The sequence below is a fragment of the Panulirus ornatus genome, chromosome 30 (genome assembly GCF_036320965.1).
Source record: "Panulirus ornatus isolate Po-2019 chromosome 30, ASM3632096v1, whole genome shotgun sequence".
Classification (NCBI taxonomy): Eukaryota; Metazoa; Arthropoda; class Malacostraca; order Decapoda; family Palinuridae; genus Panulirus; species Panulirus ornatus.
The window spans coordinates 19119043-19141472 of record NC_092253.1 but is presented as its reverse complement, the minus strand read 5'-3'; the positions used below and the strand labels follow the sequence as shown (position 1 = coordinate 19141472).

The following is a 22430-nucleotide window of genomic DNA, read 5'->3' as shown; positions in this document are numbered from 1 at the left end:
AGCAGGATGGTTGTCCATCCTAGTGTGGTGGTGTACAGCAGGATGGTTGTCCATCCCTAGTGTGTTGGTGTACAGCAGGATGGTTGTCCATCCTAGTGTGGTGGTGTACAGCAGGATGGTTGTCCATCCTAGTGTGGTGGTGTACAGCAGGATGGTTGTCCATCCTAGTGTGGTGGTGTACAGCAGGATGGTTGTCCATCCTAGTGTGGTGATGTACAGCAGGATGGTTGTCCATCCCTAGTGTGTTGGTGTACAGCAGGATGGTTGTCCATCCTAGTGTGGTGGTGTACAGCAGGATGGTTGTCCATCCTAGTGTGGTGGTGTACAGCAGGATGGTTGTCCATCCTAGTGTGGTGGTGTACAGCAGGATGGTTGTCCATCCTAGTGTGGTGGTGTACAGCAGGATGGTTGTCCATCCTAGTGTGGTGGTGTACAGCAGGATGATTGTCCATCCTAGTGTGGTGGTGTGCAGCAGGATGGTTGTCCATCCTAGTGTGGTGGTGTGCAGCAGGATGGTTGTCCATCCTCGTGTGGTTGTGTCAGGTTAATGGATGTCCTTTTTGTCTCTTCCACAGGGTGTCAGGTTATTGGATGTCCTTGTTGTCTCTTCCACAGGGTATCAGGTTAATGGATGTCCTTGTTGTCTCTTCCACAGGGTGTCAGGTTAATGGATGTCCTTTTTGTCTCTTCCACAGGATGTCAGGTTAATGGATGTCCTTGTTGTCTCTTCCACAGGGTGTCAGGTTAATGGATGTCCTTGTTGTCTCTTCCACAGGGTGTCAGGTTAATGGTTGTCCTTGTTGTCTCTTCCACAGGATGTCAGTTTAATGCATGTCCTTGTTGTCTCTTCCACAGGATGTCAGGTTAATGGGAAGGTCGTGAGGCAGGTGAAGACCACATCACCTCGGGCCGCCAGCCGCCTCCACAACCTCTTCTCCTCCTCTTCAGCACCAGTAAGCTGCCTCACCTCATTTCTATCCCAGCTTTGTCCTTGTCTATCCATCATTCCGTCCGTCTCCATCACATCACCGTTCTGTTATAATCATTTTTACACTTTACAAATGATGGTCGACTGGAGGACAGCGTATTACCTCGTCACAGCACACCTCGACCCTCATTTGCTTTTTAACCTCTTTTACCGAAGGATTTCTCCCTCCTTCTCTGTTTACCTCCCCTCATTATTTAAGGCTCTAGTAGATGTATCCATACTCCTGCTCCTTCACTGAAAGTTTCTCAGAACTTCTCACGACAAAGCCCTGTGGTTCCTGGTATCCAAACTCCACAGTACGATTGACTCTGTCACCCACAGATCCTAGATCGCCTAGTCTTTGCTCTAGTAGGATTAATCCTTCGTTAGTAATTTGCTGTTCATGAGAAGTGTGTTATACAATGTCTTGTACCAACCTGATTATTCCTGTATTATTATAATTGTATTTTTTTTTTTATTTTGAATCGTTAAAACTATGTGGAGGATTTTAGATGCTCAGCCCTGTAATGAACTTCTTTCCTGTAGTTACCCTTCCCATTATGTATTATATTTCCTGTAACTTAATGTTACCTCTTATTAGGTGAGCCTAACCTCGCTCTCCTCCTGCTTATCTTTTCCATCCCTCCCTTCTATCATGTACTCCTCTGGACACACCAGGTGACATCTTATCTGTTTGGTAAACTTTGTTTCCACGCCTCCAACAGGATCAGGTACAGTGTCTCGTATACTGTCTCTGCATTCCATTTTTTTTTTTTTTTTACCATGTACATACCTGGACTGTCTCATGTTAGACAGGTGAGGAGTGACCTTCGGCGATATGTATATATAGTCGTATGTCAGAGAGAGAGAGAGAGAGAGAGCTGGCTAATGTAACACTGATTTAAAAATAGTATTAAATCACAACCGACATATAGTCGTCCAGTCAGCTGAACTTAGTGTAGTTGGCACACGTCTGGAACCCATCACACGGGATAAGACTGCAGACCTGTAGACCATGTAGTCCTTTAGATCATGTAGACCCTCGGCGTGGAAGGCCATCTTCTGGTGGGCGATGCTGTAACGTCTCTGCTGTATTCCTAGTGAGGTGTTGTTGCAGAACCAACCCCCCTCCCCCAGCTCAGTGCTAATTACTTTCAAACACATGGCCAGTTTAGGAGCGCTTTTTTCCAGTGTGCAGGTGTTCGCCTCTGGCAGCAGCTCAGGTTGGTCAAATACGCCTGCCATGCAGTCGCTCAAGGTGTGGTTGGTTCCTGCTGAAAATACAAGCTCTTCAGGGTTCAGGTTACAGGATTGGCCCCCAAGCCCACCCATCCCTTCGCTTCTATCCTGACTTCACTGTGCCCCACAGCTTTTCCTGGATGTGTTGCCAAATCTGTCGCATCTTACCTTCCATGCGGTCCAGCCACTTAGTATTTTGGTCCATGTGTATCATCAAGTCGTGTCGGGTCTCAGCTTGCCTTGCTGGTCCAGTCACTCTGTTCTTGCCTACTAATTTCACCTGCTGGTGGAGCCCCTGACCTCCCCTCCTGATCCAACCGTTCTCCTTGCCACTGTAACTCGTACTTCTGCCTTGCCTGCTCCTGCATCCGTTATTTCACTTCGTCCAAGGCTGCTGACTGCCTTTCTGAACCCTCTGCCAGGCACTGCCTTACTTCGTCTACCTGTTGCTATTGCTGGGTTAGATCGTCAAGACCTATGTTACTACTGCTGTATCAGGTTGCTGAAAGTCGTCTGCAGTACAACCAGGTTTAACCCGCTCATGAATCGTCTCCTTCCATCTAGTCGTGGCTTCTGCTGTATACCTCTTCCTGAAGTACAGATGTCTTGGCTTCCACTGTTTCAGCACAGCGGTTGCTACATTTCTTTTCATCACTTCAGACTGATGATTCTTGTGAACGAAATCGATGTTAACAGTGCAAAGTTGTCACACTCCACTTTAATACCAACCCTGAGCTTAACTGACGTGATTGATAGTAACTGTCAAGTTACAGTTCAGCAAGAGAATCACAAACGGTCTCCCTAACTCGAGCAGTAAGTATACGTTCCCACGAACCTTTAACATTGACCATCGACTGTCAGGTTACGTTGACTCCTTTCGTGACGCGACACAGACTCTCTCACCGTGGTGGGTCCCATTACAGAACTGGCTGGCTGTGCCCAACGCACGCACTCACTCTGCGTCGAACAGCAGGATTCGATTTGCATTATATATATATATATATATATATATATATATATATATATATATATATATATATATATATATATTTTTTTTTTTTTTTTTTTTATACTTTGTCGCTGTCTCCCGCGTTTGCGAGGTAGCGCGAGGAAACAGACGAAAGAAATGGCCCAACCCCCATACACACGTACATACACACGTCCACACACGCAAATATACATACCTACACAGCTTTCCATGGTTTACCCCAGACGCTTCACATGCCTTGATTCAATCCACTGACAGCACGTCAACCCCTGTATACCACATCGCTCCAATTCACTCTATTCCTTGCCCTCCTTTCACCCTCCTGCATGTTCAGGCCCCGATCACACAAAATCTTTTTCACTCCATCTTTCCACCTCCAATTTGGTCTCCCTCTTCTCCTCGTTCCCTCCACCTCCGACACATATATCCTCTTGGTCAATCTTTCCTCACTCATTCTCTCCATGTGCCCAAACCATTTCAAAAACACCCTCTTCTGCTCTCTCAACCACGCTCTTTTTATTTCCACACATCTCTCTTACCCTTACGTTACTTACTCGATCAAACCACCTCACACCACACATTGTCCTCAAACATCTCATTTCCAGCACATCCATCCTCCTGCGCACAACTCTATCCATAGCCCACGCCTCGCAACCATACAACATTGTTGGAACCACTATTCCTTCAAACATACCCATTTTTGCTTTCCGAGATAATGTTCTCGACTTCCACACATTTTTCAAGGCTCCCAAAATTTTCGCCCCCTCCCCCACCCTATGATCCACTTCCGCTTCCATGGTTCCATCCGCTGACAGATCCACTCCCAGATATCTAAAACACTTCACTTCCTCCAGTTTTTCTCCATTCAAACTCACCTCCCAATTGACTTGACCCTCAACCCTACTGTACCTAATAACCTTGCTCTTATTCACATTTACTCTTAACTTTCTTCTTCCACACACTTTACCAAACTCAGTCACCAGCTTCTGCAGTTTCTCACATGAATCAGCCACCAGCGCTGTATCATCAGCGAACAACAACTGACTCACTTCCCAAGCTCTCTCATCCCCAACAGACTTCATACTTGCCCCTCTTTCCAGGACTCTTGCATTTACCTCCCTAACAACCCCATCCATAAACAAATTAAACAACCATGGAGACATCACACACCCCTGCCGCAAACCTACATTCACTGAGAACCAATCACTTTCCTCTCTTCCTACACGTACACATGCCTTACATCCTCGATAAAAACTTTTCACTGCTTCTAACAACTTGCCTCCCACACCATATATTCTTAATACCTTCCACAGAGGTGAAAAAAAGGGCAAATGAGAGTTGGGGTGAGAGACTATCAGTAAATTTTAGGGAGAATAAAAAGATGTTCTGGAAGGAGGTAAATAGGGTGCGTAAGACAAGGGAGCAAATGGGAACTTCAGTGAAGGGCGTAAATGGGGAGGTGATAACAAGTAGTGGTGATGTGAGAAGGAGATGGAATGAGTATTTTGAAGGTTTGTTGAATGTGTCTGATGACAGAGTGGCAGATATAGGGTGTTTTGGTCGAGGTGGTGTGCAAAGTGAGAGGGTTAGGGAAAATGATTTGGTAAACAGAGAAGAGGTAGTAAAAGCTTTACGGAAGATGAAAGCCGGCAAGGCAGCAGGTTTGGATGGTATTGCAGTGGAATTTATTAAAAAAGGGGGTGACTGTATTGTTGATTGGTTGGTAAGGTTATTTAATGTATGTATGACTCATGGTGAGGTGCCTGAGGATTGGCGGAATGCGTGCATAGTGCCATTGTACAAAGGCAAAGGGGATAAGAGTGAGTGCTCAAATTACAGAGGTATAAGTTTGTTGAGTATTCCTGGTAAACTATATGGGAGGGTATTGATTGAGAGGGTGAAGGCATGTACAGAGCATCAGATTGGGGAAGAGCAGTGCGGTTTCAGAAGTGGTAGAGGATGTGTGGATCAGGTGTTTGCTTTGAAGAATGTATGTGAGAAATACTTAGAAAAGCAAATGGATTTGTATGTAGCATTTATGGATCTGGAGAAGGCATATGATAGAGTTGATAGAGATGCTCTGTGGAAGGTATATATATATATATATATATATATATATATGGTTTACCCCAGACGCTTCACATTCCCTGGTTCAATCCATTGACAGCACGTCGACCCCGGTATACCACATCGTTCCAATTTACTCTATTCCTTGCACGCCTTTCACCCTCCTGTATGCTCAGGCCCCGATCGCTGAAAATCTTTTTCACTCCATCCTTCCACCTCCAGTTTGGTCTCCCACTTCTCCATGTCACCAAACCATTTCAATACACCCTCTTCTGCTCTCTCCACCACACTCTTTTAATTACCACACATCTCTCTTACCCTATTATTACTTATTCGATCAAACCACCTCACACCACATATTGTCCTAAAACATCTCATTTCCAACACATCCACCCTCCTCCGCACAACCCTATTTATAGCACATGCCTCACAGCCATATAACATTGTTGGAACCACTGTTCCTTCAAACATACCCATTTTTGCTCTCCAAGATAACGTTCTCGCCTTCCACTTATTCTTCAACGCTCCGAGAACCTTTGCCCCCTCTCCCACCATGTGACTCACTTCCGCTTCCATGGTTCCATCCGCTGCTAAATCCATTCCCATATATCTAAAACACTTCACTTCCTCCAGTTTTTCTCCATTCAAACTTACCTCCCAATTAACTTTTTATTGAATCCTACTAAACTTGATAACCTTGCTCTTATTCACATTTACTCTCAGCTTTCTTCTTTCACACAATTTACCAAGCTCAGTCACCAACTGCAGTTTCTCACGCGAATCAGTCACTAGCGCTGTATCATCAGCGAACAACTGACTCACTTCCCAAGCCCTCTCATCCACAACAGACTGCATACTTGTCCCTCTCTCCAAAATTCTTGCATTCACCTCCCTGACAACCCCATCCATAAACAAGTTAAACAACCATAGAAACATCACACACCCCTGCCGCAAACCGACAATCACTGGGAACCAATCACTTTCCTCTCTTCCTACTCGTACACATGCCTTACATCCCCGATAAAAACTTTTCACTGCTTCTAGCAACTTACCTCCCACACCATATACTCTTAATACCTTCCACAGAGCATCTCTATCAACTCTATTATATGCCTTCTCCAGATCCATATATGCTACATACAAATCCATTTGTTTTTCTAAGTATTTCTCACATACATTCTTCAAAGCAAACACGTGATCCACACATCCTCTACCACCTCTGAAACCACACTACTCTTCCCCAATCTGATGCTCTTTACGTTCCTTTACCCTCTCAGTCAATACCCTCCCATATAATTTCCCAGAAATACTTAACAAACTCATACCTCTGTAATTTGAACACTCACCTTTATCCCCTTTGCCTCTGTACAATGGCACTATGCATGCATTCCGCCAATCCTCAGGCACTTCATGAACCATACATACAATGAATATCCTCACCAACCAGTCAACAACGCAGTCACACCCTTTTTTTAATAAATTCCAATGCAGTGCCATCCAAACCCACCGCCTTGCCGGCTTTCATCATCCGCAAAGCTTTCACCACCTCTCTGTTTACCAAACCACTCTCCCTGACCCTCTCACTTCGCACACCACTTCGACCAAAACGCCCTATATCTGCCACTCATTCATCAAACGCATTCAACAAACATTCCAAATACTAACTCCACCTCCTTCTCACTTCACCACTACTTGTTATTACCTCCCCCAATAGCCCCCTTCACAGATGTTCCCATTTCTTCTCTCGTCTTACGCACTTTATTTACCTCCTTCCCAAACATCTTTTTATTCTCCCTGAAATTTGATTATTCTCTCTCCCCTAACTCTCATTTGCCCTCTTCTTCACCTCTTGCACCTTTCTCTTGACTCCTGCCTCTTTCTTTATACATCTTCCAGTCATTTGCACTATTTCCTCGCAAAAAATCGTCCTAATGCCTCTCTCTCCTCTTTCACTAACAACCTTACTTCTTCATCCCATGCTCACTACCCTTTCTAATTTGCCCACCTCCCAACTTTCTCATGCCAGAGGCATCTTTTGCGCAAGCCATCACTGCTTCCCTAAATATCCCATTCCTCTCTCACTTCCCTTACGTCATTTGCTTTCACCTTTTTCCATTCTGCACTCAATCTCTCCTGGTACTTCCTCACACAAGTTTCCTTTCCAAGCTCACTCTTGGGAAGTTTTATGGGGCATGTATGTGGAAATGGAGCTGTGTTTTCGGTGCATTACACATGACAGCTAGAGAGTGAGTGTGAACGAATGTGGCCTTTGTTGTCTTTTCTTAGCGTTATCTCGCGCGCGCGCGCGAGGTGAGGGGGGTGCCATTTCATGTTTGGCGGGGTGGCGACGGAATGGATGAAGGCATCATGTATAAATATGTACATGTGTATATATGTATATGTCTGTGTATGTATATATATGTATACATTGAAATGCATAGGTATGCATATGTGCGTGTGTGGGCGTTAATGTATATACATGTGTGCGTGGGTGGGTTGGGCCATTCTTTCGTCTGTTTCTTTGCGCTACCTCGCTAACGCGGGAGACAGCAACAAAGTATAATAAACAAAACTAAATGGATGATGAATATATATATATATATATATATATATATATATATATATATATATATATATATATATGTATATATATATATATTAGAAAGGATCACAATTTTGCGCGTGAGGGAGGCATAATAATTAGTCTACATTAAAAAGCATTTTACGCTCGAAACAAAAGCATTATTGTGTAAGAACAACTTTTAAGGCAGGCGAAGTTGTTATGACAAACAGAGTGAAGAATACTTGAGAACTAATCTTAATCTGTACTATGTTCTTGACTGCCGGGAACCACAGACATTATTTTTAAGGAGCAGAAATGTTAAGAGTTGGCACGGTCAGTCGAGGAGGGCTTGGTACGCAAACTAAACTGGTAAATCACTCTTTGGTGGAGCGATAGACGAGAAAGAATCCCTGAGAAAATTACCGTTGTGGAAATGTTGCCATGAGTACAAGGAAAGACTACGACAACTTTCTGGGTCCCGAGATATGACTACTTTCTGGGTCCCGAGAAGGATATGATAATATTGTCTATGAGTGAGATCACCATCATTGTATGAAGCGATAAATACTGTACTTAATGACTCCTAGGATGAGTCTCGAAGGGCCATATGTAGAACAACGACTTGCCCCCAGGGTAACATACTTTCTTCTTACAACAAGTACCTAATGGAATCCCTGGTGAAAGAACATCATTAATGCATTCGGAAAATAAGGAAATGTATGTGAAGTAGTATCCTGCATAACTGACCCGGGTGGGTGGCTACTGGCCAGGGTCAAGACAGCACAGCCTCGCTCTACCTGAGAGGACGTGTGGACACGTGTAGTGCTAGCTAGGTTCAGGTCCTCACCTGATGTTGTATGTATGTCCGCCTTTTTTTGTACGTGTGTGTGTGTGTGTGTGTGCCGCTTTAGGTTATATCTGTATATGTTGCTTCATGTCCTCAGTGTGGCATTGTGTGGCCCTTGGGCTGATAGCTCCTCCCTGGAACAATGTCTACTGACTGAAGTGATGGCTCCTGCCTGGAACGATGGCTCCTGCCTGGTATAATAGCTCCCTCCTGGAACAATGTCTCCTACATTGAAGGATGGCTCCTGCCTGGGATGATGGCTCCTGCTTGGAAAATTGGCTCCTGCCTGGACTGATGGCTCTTGCCTGGGACAATGGCTCCTGTCTGTGCTCATGGCACCTGACTGAAGCGAGAGCACCCGCCTGGGCTGATGGCTTCTGTCTGGACTGATGGCTCTTGTCTGGGCTGCTTGCTCCTTCCTGGAGCGATGGCTCTTGCCTCGAGCGATGGCTCCTCCCTGGGCTGATGACACCTGTCTGAGCTATTGGAGGCTGCGGAAGAGAGCGGAGCTGGTGGATTTGGAGGGACTGCTGAGGCAATAGAGATAATGGGCGATGGGGCAAGTAGGTAGCGTGGTCTCTGGGGCATAGCGGCACGGTGTAAGTTTGGCCTGGCGGCTGGGGTCTGGCGGGCGGCGCACAGTGGCGGCAGGCCGGCCACCCCGGCAACGGACCCATGGGCTGTGCCGCTCGTGTTCGTGGACACCAGACCATAGTGTGTTCCCGCCTCTTAACCGTGTTGGGCCACTTGGGTTTATTGCATGGTAAGATCTCGAGTAATTATCATGAATTTATATAGTGATTCTTAAAGATAGACTGATCTATCGTAACTACCGGCCATTGTCGACAAATAGTCTTGTTCGGATGCGGAAGTAAGCGGAGGAAAGTGTGCGTGACGTCAGTGAGTCTGGCTGCTTGTGGAGTGACGTCAGCTACACACATGAGGCGCCACAAACCGCTGGCTGCTTGACACAGTCAAGGGATTCATACTCCCGGAGAACGCTCGCTAACTATACTGCCTTCATAATGTTTAGGCCAGACAAAGAGAGGGAGAGAGAACCTGCAAATCATGGTTAAGGGACGAGTAGACCATTTAGTGCGGTCACCCACAAACGTGTTACCGGAAGACGGCACGACTTCATTGTTTATCAAACGCCACGACCGCCACCAGGACCTGATGATGGTAGTGGGACCCGACAACGTTCAGGCAAACCAGGCCGATGATATATTCACTCAAGTGGAGGATTTTAAGGAACTATTAGCTGACTCTGCAGTGTTGGGTGGGTATATATATTTCCCCACTTCCCTCAGTGCTCTGCCTTTTGTCAAACAAGAAATTCTTTACGCTTTTGTACAGTTGTACACTAAATGTGGTGTTTCACTCTTCTCTATGTTGGTACTGTATGTTCCTGAAAGAATTGGGAGAGAGAGAGAGAGAGAGAGAGAGAGAGAGAGAGAGAGAGAGAGAGAGAGAGAGAGAGAGAGAGAGAGAGAGGGGGGGGGGTTTAAACTGGGGTTAGTGAGTCATTAGAAGTAGTTAGTGACCTTAAGTTCGTCTGCTGGTCTGAAGGCTTTGGTCGAGCGAGCCTTCCCTGACTCAGCTGACCACATGACATCACCACCTATTGCAGTTTGCTATACTTTGGGTGGAGTCTTTACTGAACCTCCTTGAATCAGCAGTTGGTGCTACAGGCTCAATGCCCGAGTCAGCAGGTGGTAATGGAAGTTTATTGCCTGAGTCAGCAGGTGATGGACACTCAGTGTCTGAATCAGCAGGTTGTGCTGGGGGTTCAGTACATGAGTCAGCAGGTGGTGATGGAAGTTCATTGCCTGAGTCAGCAGGTGATAGACACTCAGTGTCTGAATCAGCAGGTTGTGCTGGGGGTTCAGTACATGAGTCAGCAGGTGGTGCTGGGGTTCAGTACATGAGTCAGCAGGTGGTGCTGGGGTTCAGTACATGAGTAAGCAGGTGGTGCTGGAGGTTCAGTACATGAGTCAGCAGGTGGTGCTGGGGGTTCACCACAAGTCAGCAGGTGGTGCTGGAGGTTCAGTACATGAGTCAGCAGGTGGTGCTGGGGTTCAGTATATTAGTCAGCAGGTGGTGCTGAAGGTTCAGTACATGAGTCACCAGGTGGTTCTAGGGTTCAGTACATGAGTCAGCAGGTGGTGCTGGGGTTCGGTACATTAGTCAGTAGGTGATGCTAGAGGTTCAGTACATTAGTCAGCTGGTTGTGATGAGGGTTCAGTACATGAGTTAGCAGGTGGTGCTGGAGGTTCAGTACATGAGTCACCAGGTGGTTCTAGGGTTCAGTACATGAGTCAGCAGGTGGTGCTGAAGGTTCAGTACATGAGTCACCAGGTGGTTCTAGGGTTCAGTACATGAGTCAGCAGGTGGTGCTGGGGTTCAGTACATGAGTCAGCAGGTGGTGCTGGAGGTTCAGTACATGAGTCAGCAGGTGGTGCTGGGGTTCAGTACATTAGCCAGCAGGTGGTGCTGGAGGTTCAGTACATGAGTCAGCATGTGGTGCTGGAGGTTCAGTGCATGAGTCATCAGGTGGTAATGGAGGTTCAGTACATGAGTCAGCAGATGGTGCCGGGGGTTCAGTACATGAGTCAGCAGTGGTGCTGGGGGTTCACTACATGAGTCAGCAGGTGGTGCTGGGGTTCAGTACATTAGTCAGCAGGTGGTGCTGGGGTTCAGTACATGAGTCCGCTGGTGGTGCTGGAGGTTCAGTAGATGAGTCAGCAGGTGGTGCTGGGGTTCAGTACATTAGTCTGCAGGTGGTGCTAGGGTTCAGTACATTAGTCAGCAGGTGGTGCTGGGGTTCAGTATATGAGTCATCAGGTGGTGCTGGAGGTTCAGTACATGAGTCAGCAGGTGGTGCTGGGGTTCAGTACATGAGTGAGCAGGTGATGCTGGAGGTTCAGTACATGAATCAGCAGGTGATGCTGGGGGTTCAGTATATGAGTCAGCAGGTGGTGCTGGAGGTTCAGTAGATGAGTCAGCAGGTGGTGCTGGGTTCAGTACATTAGTCAGCAGGTGGTGCTGGGGTTCAGTACATTAGTCAGCAGGTGGTGCTGGGGTTCAGTACATGAGTCATCATGTGGTGCTGGAGGTTCAGTACATGAGTCAGCAGGTGGTGCTGGGGCTCAGTACATGAGTCAGCAGGTGATGCTGGAGGTTCAGTACATGAGTCAGCAGGTGATGCTGGAGGTTCAGTACATGAGTCAGCAGGTGATGCTGGAGGTTCAGTACATGAGTCAGCAGGTGGTGCTGGAGGCTCAGTACGAGTCAGCAGGTGGTGCTGGAGGTTCAGTACATGAGTCAGTAGGTGGTGCTGGACACTATGCCTGAGTCAGTTGGTGTTGCTGGAGACTTGGTATAGACACGGATGGTAGAATGAAGGCACTTGTGGTGCGAAACAGACACGGATGATGGGTACTGACATAAGTGGATACAGAGACTGGGGTGGGTCCAGACAAAGGTGGATACAGTGACGGGCGGTGGGTACAGATATAGGAGGTGGGTTCATAAACAGGTTATGTGTGCAGACACATGTGCTGAGGTGCAGAGGCAGATGTTAGGGTGAAGGTATGGGAAATAGAAGACACTGGTGCTGGGATGAAGGTCGGGTGGGTGCAGGTAGGTAGATATAGTGAGGTAAAGGCACCATACGTGATAACATATTTGATAGTGTGTCTTAGTGGACAGGTGTGGTGGGTTCTGCAGCAAGGTATAGACAGGTGTGGTGGGTTACACAGCAGATTATTTAAAGCCGTGATGGGCTGTAAAGTAGGTATAAATAGACAGGTATGATGGGGTTTACAAGAGATGTATAGTCAGATGTGCTGGTTTATATACAGTAGTGTATAGACAGGAGGGAGTGAAGTGTTTTGGATGTCTGGGAGTGGACTTGGCGACTGGTCGAACTATGGAAGGGAATGAGTCATGGGGTGGGGTAGGGGGCGAAGGTCCTGCGAGTGATGAGGAATGTGTGGAGGAGAGCGTTGTTTCGGAGAGCAAAAACTGGGTTCCCAAACTGCGATGTTATGTGGCTCAAGGCCTGTCTCCCTACTCCCACACTTTTCCTGTTTCGCCAATGGCTTTCCAAATAAATTTTGTATCATCGACAATCTAAATTTTTGCCATGAGACTGTGACATCCTCTCACCCGTGAACCGAAATCCTCTACCTCGGGGATTTCAACGTTCACCATAGGGAATGGTTGAATTCCTCCCATATGGATGGTGGAGGGATTGAAGCCCTCACGTTCTCCATTCTCAATGATTTAGAACAAATGATCTCCCACCCTACCCATATTCCTGACCACTGTGACCACTCTAATATTCTGGATTTGTTTTTCACCTCTAGTCCATCCTGCTGTAAATACACAATCTCGCCTCCAATTGGTTCATCTGATCACACTCTCATAAATGTATCTACTCTCGCGGCACTTTCCCCTCCAGCAGCCCCTTCTAAGCGTAGATACTGGCACCTCAACTTCTTTTCAGACTTTCCTTGTGTAAATTGCTTTCTCTTTTATGGTGATGCTTCTGTCTTCGCAAAACGTGTAGCAGAGATTATTGTTGCGGGAATAGATTTGTGATTTGATTTGTGCCGGTATCACCGTATCACAATGGCTATACTTCCTGCCCTCCCAGTGGCAGAGTTGCGAGAACCGTCAATATAGCATCTATACGATATTGTCGGTCTGGAGTTTATGGAAATGTTCAAGAGCATTGGTCTTAGTTAAGTGTTGAAGGTAAGGATTATATGTAATTAGTGTCTGCGATGGATAAGTGGGTGTAATGACGTCAAAGGAGTTATCTGGCAGGGAGGCAGGGAATGCCGGGAACATTTATCCTCTCTTCCTCCAAGATGACTTCACCAATCCTGTTCTAAGACCACTTCGGCAAGGGAGCAGGCATATCGGGCTTGGAAAAACTCTCCTTCCTCTGGCTCCCATTACATAATCGCTACAAGCACGTTATCCGTGAAGCGAAGCGTTCCTTTATTCAAAACAAGGCATTATGTCATATGAAAAGTGCACATTCATATGCACTATATTTGTTTATATATATATATATATATATATATATATATATATATATATATATATATATATATATATATATATATATATATTTCCCACAACTGAAGCAGGAGTTGTGGGAGTATTTGATAAGAGTGTAAGAAAGTAAACTAGATTGATATGGGTAAAACTAAAAGTGGATGCAGAGAGATGGGTTATTATTAGTGCCTATGCACCTGTTCATGAGAAGAAAGATCATTAGAGGCAGGTGTTTTGGGAGCAGCTGAGTGAGTGTGTTAGCAGCTTTGATGCACGAGACCGGGTTACAGTGATGGGTGATTTGAATGCAAAGGCGAGTAATGTGACAGTTGAGGGTATAATTGTTGTAAATGGAGTGTTCACTTTTGTAAATGGAAATGGTGAAGATCTTGTAAATTTGTATGCTGAAAAAGTTCTGGTGATTGGGAATACCTGGTTTAAAAAGTTAGATATACATAAGCATACGTATGTAAGTAGGAGACATGGCTAGAGAGCATTATTGGATTACGTTTTAATTGATAGGCGCGTGAAAGAGAGACTTTTGGATATTAATATGGAGGTTTTCAGAAAAGAAGCGAGAATGTTGGGGTGAAGAGAGTGGTGACAGTAAGTGAGCTTGGAAAGGAGAATTGTGTGAGGAAGTACCAGGAGAGATTGAGTGCAGAATGGAAAAAGGTGAGAGCAAATGACGTAAGGGGAGTGGGGGAGAAATGGAATATATTTAGGGAAGCAGTGACGGCTTGTGCAAAAGATGCTTGTGGCATGAGAAAAAGTGTGAGGTGGGCAGATTAGAAAAGGGTAGTGAGTGGGGGGATGAAGAAGTAAGATTGTTAGTGAGAGAGAAGAGAGAGGCGTTTGGACGATTTTTACAGGGAAGTAGTGCGAATGACTGGGAGATGTATAAAAGAAAGGGGCAGGAGGTCAAGAGAATGGTGCAAGAGGTGAAAAGAGGGCAAATGAGAGTTGTGGTGGGAGAGTATCATTAAATTTTAGGGAGAATAAAAAGATGTTTTAGAAGGAGGTAAATAAAGTGCGTACGACAAGAGAACAAATGGGAACATCAGTGAAGGGGGCTAATGGGGAGGTAATAACAAGTGGTGGTGAAGTGAGAAGATGGAGTGAGTATTTTGAAAGTTTGTTGAATGTGTTTGATGATAGAGTGGCAGATATAGGGTGTTTTGGTTCAGGTGGTGTGCGAAGTGAGAGGGCCAGGGAACATAGTTTGGTAAACAGAGAAGAGTTAGTGAAAGCTTTGCGAAGAGGAAAGCCAGCAAGGTGGCGGGTTTGGCTGGACATGCCGTGGACTTTTATCAAAAAAGGGGGTGACTGTGTTGTTGACTGGTTAGTAAGGATATTCAATGTATGTATGGTTCATGGTAAAGTGCCTGAGGATTGGTGGAATGCATGCTTAGTGCTATTGTATAAAGGCAAAGGGGATAAAGGTGAGTGTTCAAATTATAGAGGTATAAGTTTGTTGAGTATTGCTAGGAAATTAGACAGGAGGGTATTGATTGAGAGTGTAAAGGCATGTACAGAGCACCAGATTGGGGAAGAGCGGTGTGGTTTTAGAAGTGGTAGAGGATGTGTGGATCAGGTGTTTGCTTTGAAGAATGTATGTGAGAAATACTTAGAAAAACAGATGGATTTGTATGTAGCATTTATGGATCTGGAGAAGGCATATGATAGAGTTGATAGAGATGCTTTGTGGAGGGTATTAAGAGTATATGGTGTGGGAGGTAAGTTGCTAGAAGCAGTGAAAAGTTTTTATCAAGGATTTATGGCATGTGTACGAGTAGGAAGAGAGGAAAGTGATTGGTTCTCAGTTTATGTCAGTTTGCGGCAGGGGTGTGTTATGTCTCCATGGCTGTTTAATTTGTTTTTGGATGGGGTTTGTTAGGGAGGTTAATGCAAGAGTTTTGGAGAGAGGGGCAAGTATAAAGTTTGTTGTGGATAAGAGGCTTTGGGAAGTGAGTCAGTTGTTCACTGATGATACAGCACTGGTGGCTGGTTCGGGTGAGAAACTGAAGTTGGTAACTGAGTTTGGTAAAGGGTCTGAAAGAAAACTGTTGAATGTAAATGTGAATAAGAGCAAGGTTATTATGTTCAGTAGGGTTGAGGGACAAGTTGACTGGGAGGTAAGTTTGAATGGAGAAAAACTGGCAGAAGTGAAGTGTTTTAGATATCTGAGGGTGGATTTAGCAGTAGATGGAACCATGGAAGCATTGGTGAGTCACAGTGTGAGGGAGGGGGCAAAGCTTCTCGGAGCGTTGAAGAATGTATGGAAGGCGAGAATGTTATCTTGGAGAGCAAAAATGGGTATGTTTGAAGGAATAGTGGTTCCAATAATGTTATATAGTTGCGAGGCGTGGGCTATAGATAGGGTTGTGCGGAGGAGGGTGGTTGTGTTGAAAATGAAATGTTTGAGGACAATATGTGGTGTGGGGTGGTTTGATCGAGTAAGTAATGAAAGGGTAAGAGAGATGTGTGGTAATAAAAAGATTATGGTTGAGAGAGCAGAAGAGGGTGTATTGAAATGGTTTGGCCACATGGAGAGAATGAGTGAGGAAAGATTGACTAAGAGGATATATGTGTCAGAGGTGGAGGGAATGAGGAGAAGTGGGAGACCATATTGGAGGTGGAAGGATGGAGTGAAAAAGATTTTCAGCGATCAGGGCCTGAACATACAGGAGGGTGATAGGCATGCAAGGAATAGAGTGAATTGGAACGATGTGGTATACCGGGGTCGACATGGTCAACGGATTGAACCAGGGCATGTGAAGCATTTGGGGTAAACCATGGAAAATTTTGTGGGGCCTGGATGTGGAAAGGGAGCTGTAGTTTTGCTGCATTACACATGACAGCTAGAGACTGAGTGTGAATGAATGTGGCCTCTGTTGTCTTTTCCTAGTGCTACCTCGCGTGTATACAGGGGGAGGGGGGGGGTGCCATTTCAGTAAGTGTGGATGTGTACATGTGTATATATGTATATGTGTGTATACATTGAAATGTATAGGTATGTATATGTGTGTGTGTGGGTGTGTATGTATATACATGTGTAATTCTTTGGTCTGTTTCCTTGTGCTACCTTGCTAATGCAGGAGACAGCAACTAAGTATAATAAATGAATAAATAAAATATATATATTTCATACATATTTGCCATTTCCCATACTAACAAGGTAGTGTTAAGAACAGAGGACTGAGCCTTAGAGGGAAAATCCTGACTTAGCCCCCTTCTCTGCTCCTTCTTTTGGAAAATCAAAAACAGGAGGGGAGGATTTCCAGCCCCCAGCTCCATATATATATTTATTATACTTTGTCACCGTCTCCCATGTTAGCAAGGAAACAGATGAAAGAATAGCCCAACCCACCCACATACACATGTATATACATACACGCCCATACACACACATATACATACCTATACATATGTATATGTACATATTCATACTTGCTGCCTTCATCCATTCCTGTCACCACACATGAAAAGGCACACCTCTCCCCCCCGCATGCACATGAAAAGACAAAAAAGGCCACATTCGTTCACACTCAGTCTCTAGCTGTCATGTGTAATGCACCAAAACCACAGCTCTCTTTCCACATCTAGGCCCCACAAAACTTTCCATGGTTTACCCCAGACGCTTCACATGCCCTCGCACAATCCATTAACAGCTTGTTGACCCTGTTATATCCTCTTTGTCAATTTTTCCTCACTCATTCTCTCCATGTGGCCAAACCATTTCAAAATACCTTCTTCTACTCTCTCAGCCACACTCTTTTTATTACCATACATCTCTCTTAACCTTTCATTACTTACTCATTCAAACCACCTCACACCAAATATTGTCCTCAAACACCTCATTTCCAACACATCCACCCTCCTTTGCACAACCTTATCTATATAGCCCACGCCTCGCAACCATATAACATTGTTGGAACCGCTATTCCTTCAGACATACCCATTTTTGCTTTCCGAGATACTGTTCTCGCCTTCCGCACGTTTTTCATCGCTCCCAGAACTTTCGCCCCTCCCCCACCCTGTGACTCACTTCCACTTCCATGGTTCTATTCGCTGCCAAATTCACTCCCAGATATCTAAAACACTTCACTTCCTCCAGTTTTTCTCCATTCTAACTTACCTCCCAATTGACTTGTCCTTCAACACTACTGTACCTAATAATCTTGCTCTTATTCACATCTACTCTCAGCTTTCTTCTTTCACACACTTTACCAAACTCTGTCACCAGCTTCTGCAGTTTCTCATCCGAATCAGCCATCAGCGCTGTATCATCAGCAAACAACAGCTGACTCACTTTCCAAGCCCTCTCATCCACAACAGACTGCATACTTGCCCCTCTCTCCAAAACTCTTGCATTCACCTCCCTAACCCCATTCATCAACAAATTAAACAACCATGGAGACACCATGCACCCCCACCGCAAACCAACATTCACTGAGAACCAATCACTCTCCTTTCTTCCTACTTGTACACATGCCTTACATCCTCAATAAAAACTTTTCAATGCTTATAGCAACTTACCTCCCGCACCATATATTCTTAATTCCTTCCACAGAGCTACTCTATCATATGCCTTCTCCAGATCCATAAATGCTACATACAAATCCCTTTGTTTTTCTAAATATTTCTCGCATACATTCTTCAAAGCAAACACCTGATCCACACATCCTCTTCCACTTCTGAAACCTCACTGCTCCTCCCCAATCTGATGCTCTGTACATGCCTTTTCCCTCTCAATCAATACCCTCCCATTTAATTTCCCAGGAATACTCAACAAACTTATACCTCTGTAATTTGAACACTCACCTTTATCCCCTTTGCCTTTGTACAACGGCACTATGCATGTATTCCGCCAATCCTCAGGCACTTCACCATGAGCCATACATACATTAAATATCCTTACCAACCAGTCAACAACACAGTCACTCCCTTTTTTAATAAATTCAACTGCAATACCATCCAAACCCGCCACCTTGCTGGCTTTCATCTTCCGCAAAGCTTCCACTACCTCCTCTCTGTTTATCAAATCATTCTCCCTAACCCTGCCACTCTTATCATCTAACACATTCAACGAACCTTCTAAATACTCACTCCATCTCCTTCTCACATCACCACTACTTGTTATTACCTCTCCATTGGCCCCCTTCACCGATGTTCCCATTTGTTCTCTTGTCTTATGCACTTTATTTACCTCCTTCCAAAATATCTTTTTAATCTCCCTAAAATTTAATGATACTCTCTCTCTCCAACTCTCATTTGCCCTCTTTTTCACCTCTTGCATCTTTCTCTTGACCTGTCTCTTTCTTTTATACATCTCCCACTCATTTGCACTATTTCCCTGCAAAAATCATACAAATGCCTCTCTCTTCTCTTTCACTAATAATCTTACTTCTTCATCCCACCATTCACTACCCTTTCTAATCTGCCCACCTCCCACGTTTCTCATGCCAGAAGCATCTTTTGTGCAAGCCATCACTGCTTCCCTAAAAACATCCCATTCCTCACCCACTCCCCTTACATCCTTTGCTCTCACCTTTTTCCATTCTTCACTCAGTCTCTCCTGGTACTTCCTCACACAAGTCTCCTTCCCAAGTTCACTTACTCCCACCACTCTCTTCACCCCAATATTCTCTCTTCTCTTCTGAAAACCTCTATAAATCTTCACCTTCGCCTCCACAAGATAATGATCAGACATCCCTCCAGTTGCACCTATCAACACATTAACATCCACATTAACATTAACATCATATGATCTAAGTATATTATGTCATTTAGAGTTATCCATTAACAAACAATTACTCATTTTTATATTCAATATGAGGTTAGTAATAAGGATTTTCTCTCCTCAGATGTAAGGCACCATGTCCAAGGACGCATATTTCCAGGCTGGCAGTAGGGCTGTGGATGGCTTTAGCCTTCCCTCCTTCCCCAGTACAACCTTCTGGTACGACGCCCACTCATCTGTTGGCAGCTGCATCTATTCCAGTAATGAGACCCAGGGGGTCCCACCATATAAGAGCCAGCACCAAGTGGATTCCAAGTTGACTGAGAATGAGAGGGAACTCCTGGACTGGTGGACAGATGGTTTATGCTTAGGCAACCAGCCAAGATCATCAGATGGCCGAGGCTGGGAAGGACATTCTACCAAGCAGGGATTTACACCATTGTGTGACCGTGTTGGTGCAGGGTCAGAACTGGAGTTGTCTGAGCAGCAGTTAGTATTGTTGAACTGCGATGCAAGTGATCCAGAGTTCATGAGCACTGATGACATCCTCGGACACGACCAGGACGAGGAGTCAATGTGCTACGAGTCCAGCAGTAGCCAGGCCTACTCTCCAGCCAGTGGTTATAATGAGACCACAGTTAATAATAAAAAACACAGCCCAGAACCACTGACACCCACAGACGAACACAAGAGGAGTCAAAAGCGACAGAGGAAGGAGACCAAAGAGAAGGCCAAGGAAGACAAAAGGTGTGGAGTGTGTGGAGATGCAGCACGGAGCATGCACTTTGGAGGAATGGCATGCGACTCCTGTAAAGCCTTTTTTAGACGATCAGTGCAAAGTGGTGCCTATAAATCTTTCCAGTGTCCAGACAACAAAACTTGTCTCATCTCCAAGCAAAACCGGAAAGTTTGTCAGTACTGCAGGTAAGTCATGATTCATTTTTTCATTGTTGTTAAAGCCAGTCCTCCAGATCATTTCTTGATTTTTATTGCCATTTCTGATGATTTTTAACATGCTGACTGTAAAAGATCAGACCAGAGCTTAATTTGAAATAATTCCTTAATTTCCTAGGATTACACATAAATGTAGCTAAAGTAGTCATATAAGTCTTGGTAGGTAAACAGTATTGAGGTCAAAGCATACATTATGTTTCATCTTAGATGTTGCCAGCAGCCTAAATGAAGTAGTGCAATCCTTCATCCATTCCCGTCGCCACCCTGCCACACATGAAATAACATCCCCCCCAAGCGAGGTAGCAGTAGGAAAAGACAAAAAAGGCCACATTTGTTCACACTCAGTCCCTGGCTGTCTGTGTAATGCCAAGCCCCACAAAACTTTCCATGGTTTACCCCAGATGCTTCACATGCCCTGGTTCAATCCATTGACCGCATCAACTCTGGTACACCACATGGTTCCAATTCACTCTATTCCTTACACGCCATACGCCCTCCTGTATGTTTAAGCCCCAATCACTCAAAATGTTTTTCACTCCATCCTTCCACCTCCACTTTGGTCTCCCATTTCTCCGTCTTCCCTCTACCTCTGACACACATATTGTCCTTGTTAATCTTTTCTCACTCATTCTCTCCATATGACCAAACCATTTCAACACACCGTCCTCTGCTCTCTCAATCACACTCTTTTTATTACCACACATCTCTCTTTCCCTTTCATTACTTACTCGATCAAACCTCCTCACACCACATGTTGTCCTCAGACATTTCATTTCCGACACATCCACCATCCTCCGCACAACCCTATCTATAGCCCATGCCTCACAACCATATAACATTCTTGGAACCACAATTTCTTCAGACATATCCATTTTTGCATTCTGAGATAACTTTCTCACCTTCCACACATTCTTCAATGCTGCCAGAACCTTCGCCCCCTCCATCACCCTATGACTCACTTCCGCTTCCATGGTTCCATCTGCCGCTAAATCCACTCCTAGATATCTAAAACACTTCACTTCCTCCAGTTTTTCTCCATTCAGACTTACCTCCCAACTAACTTGTCCCTCAACCTTACTGAACCTAATAACATTAGTTGTATTCACATTTACTCTCAGCTTTCTTCCTTCACACACTTTACCAAACTTTTTTTTTTTTTTTTTCTGTCTCCCGCGTTTGCGAGGTAGCGCAAGGAAACAGATGAAAGAAATGGCCCAACCCACCCCCATACACATGTATATACATACGTCCACACACGCAAATATACATACCTACACAGCTTTCCATGGTTTACCCCAGACGCTTCACATGCCCTGATTCAATCCACTGACAGCACGTCAACCCCGGTATACCACATCAATCCACTTCACTCTATTCCTTGCCCTCCTTTCACCCTCCTGCATGTTCAAGCCCCGATCACACAAAATCTTTTTCACTCCATCTTTCCGCCTCCAATTTGGTCTCCCACTTCTCCTCGTTCCCTCCACCTCCGACACATATATCCTCTTGGTCAATCTTTCCTCACTCATTCTCTCCATGTGCCCAAACCATTTCAAAACACCCTCTCCTGCTCTCTCAACCACGCTCTTTTGATTTCCACACATCTCTCTTACCCTTACGTTACTTACTCGATCAAACCACCTCACACCACACATTGTCCTCAAACATCTCATTTCCAGCACATCCATCCTCCTGCGCAGAACTCTATCCATAGTCCACGCCTTGCAACCATACAACATTGTTGGAACCACTATTCCTTCAAACATACCCATTTTTGCTTTCCAAGATAATGTTCTCGACTTCCACACATTCTTCCAGGCTCCCACGATCTTCGCCCCCTCCCCCATCCTATGATCCACTTCCGCTTCCATGGTTCCATCCGCTGCCAGATCCACTCCCAGATATCTAAAACACTTTACTTCCTCCAGTTTTTCTCCATTCAAACTTACCTCCCAATTGACTTGACCCTCAACCCTACTGTACCTAATTACC

At 45.1% G+C, this 22430-nt stretch overlaps 1 protein-coding gene across 8 annotated transcripts in view; it reads left to right on the top strand.

Annotated features, from left to right (window-relative positions):
• Positions 1–22430, top strand: part of LOC139758438 (uncharacterized) — a 167964-nt gene that overhangs the window by 123436 nt on the left and 22098 nt on the right. For 5 of the 8 annotated variants that reach the window (XM_071679844.1, XM_071679847.1, XM_071679846.1 and 2 more), the window contains exons 2-3: positions 856–953; positions 19609–20408. In XM_071679844.1, coding sequence (XP_071535945.1) covers positions 19621–20408 — 788 coding nt within the window. In that variant the 5' untranslated portion in view covers positions 856–953; positions 19609–19620. Of the gene's footprint in view, positions 1–855; positions 954–9310; positions 9435–9635; positions 9951–19608; positions 20409–22430 lie in introns of those variants that run through there. The other 3 variants (XM_071679852.1, XM_071679849.1, XM_071679850.1) reach the window with 3 other exon arrangements.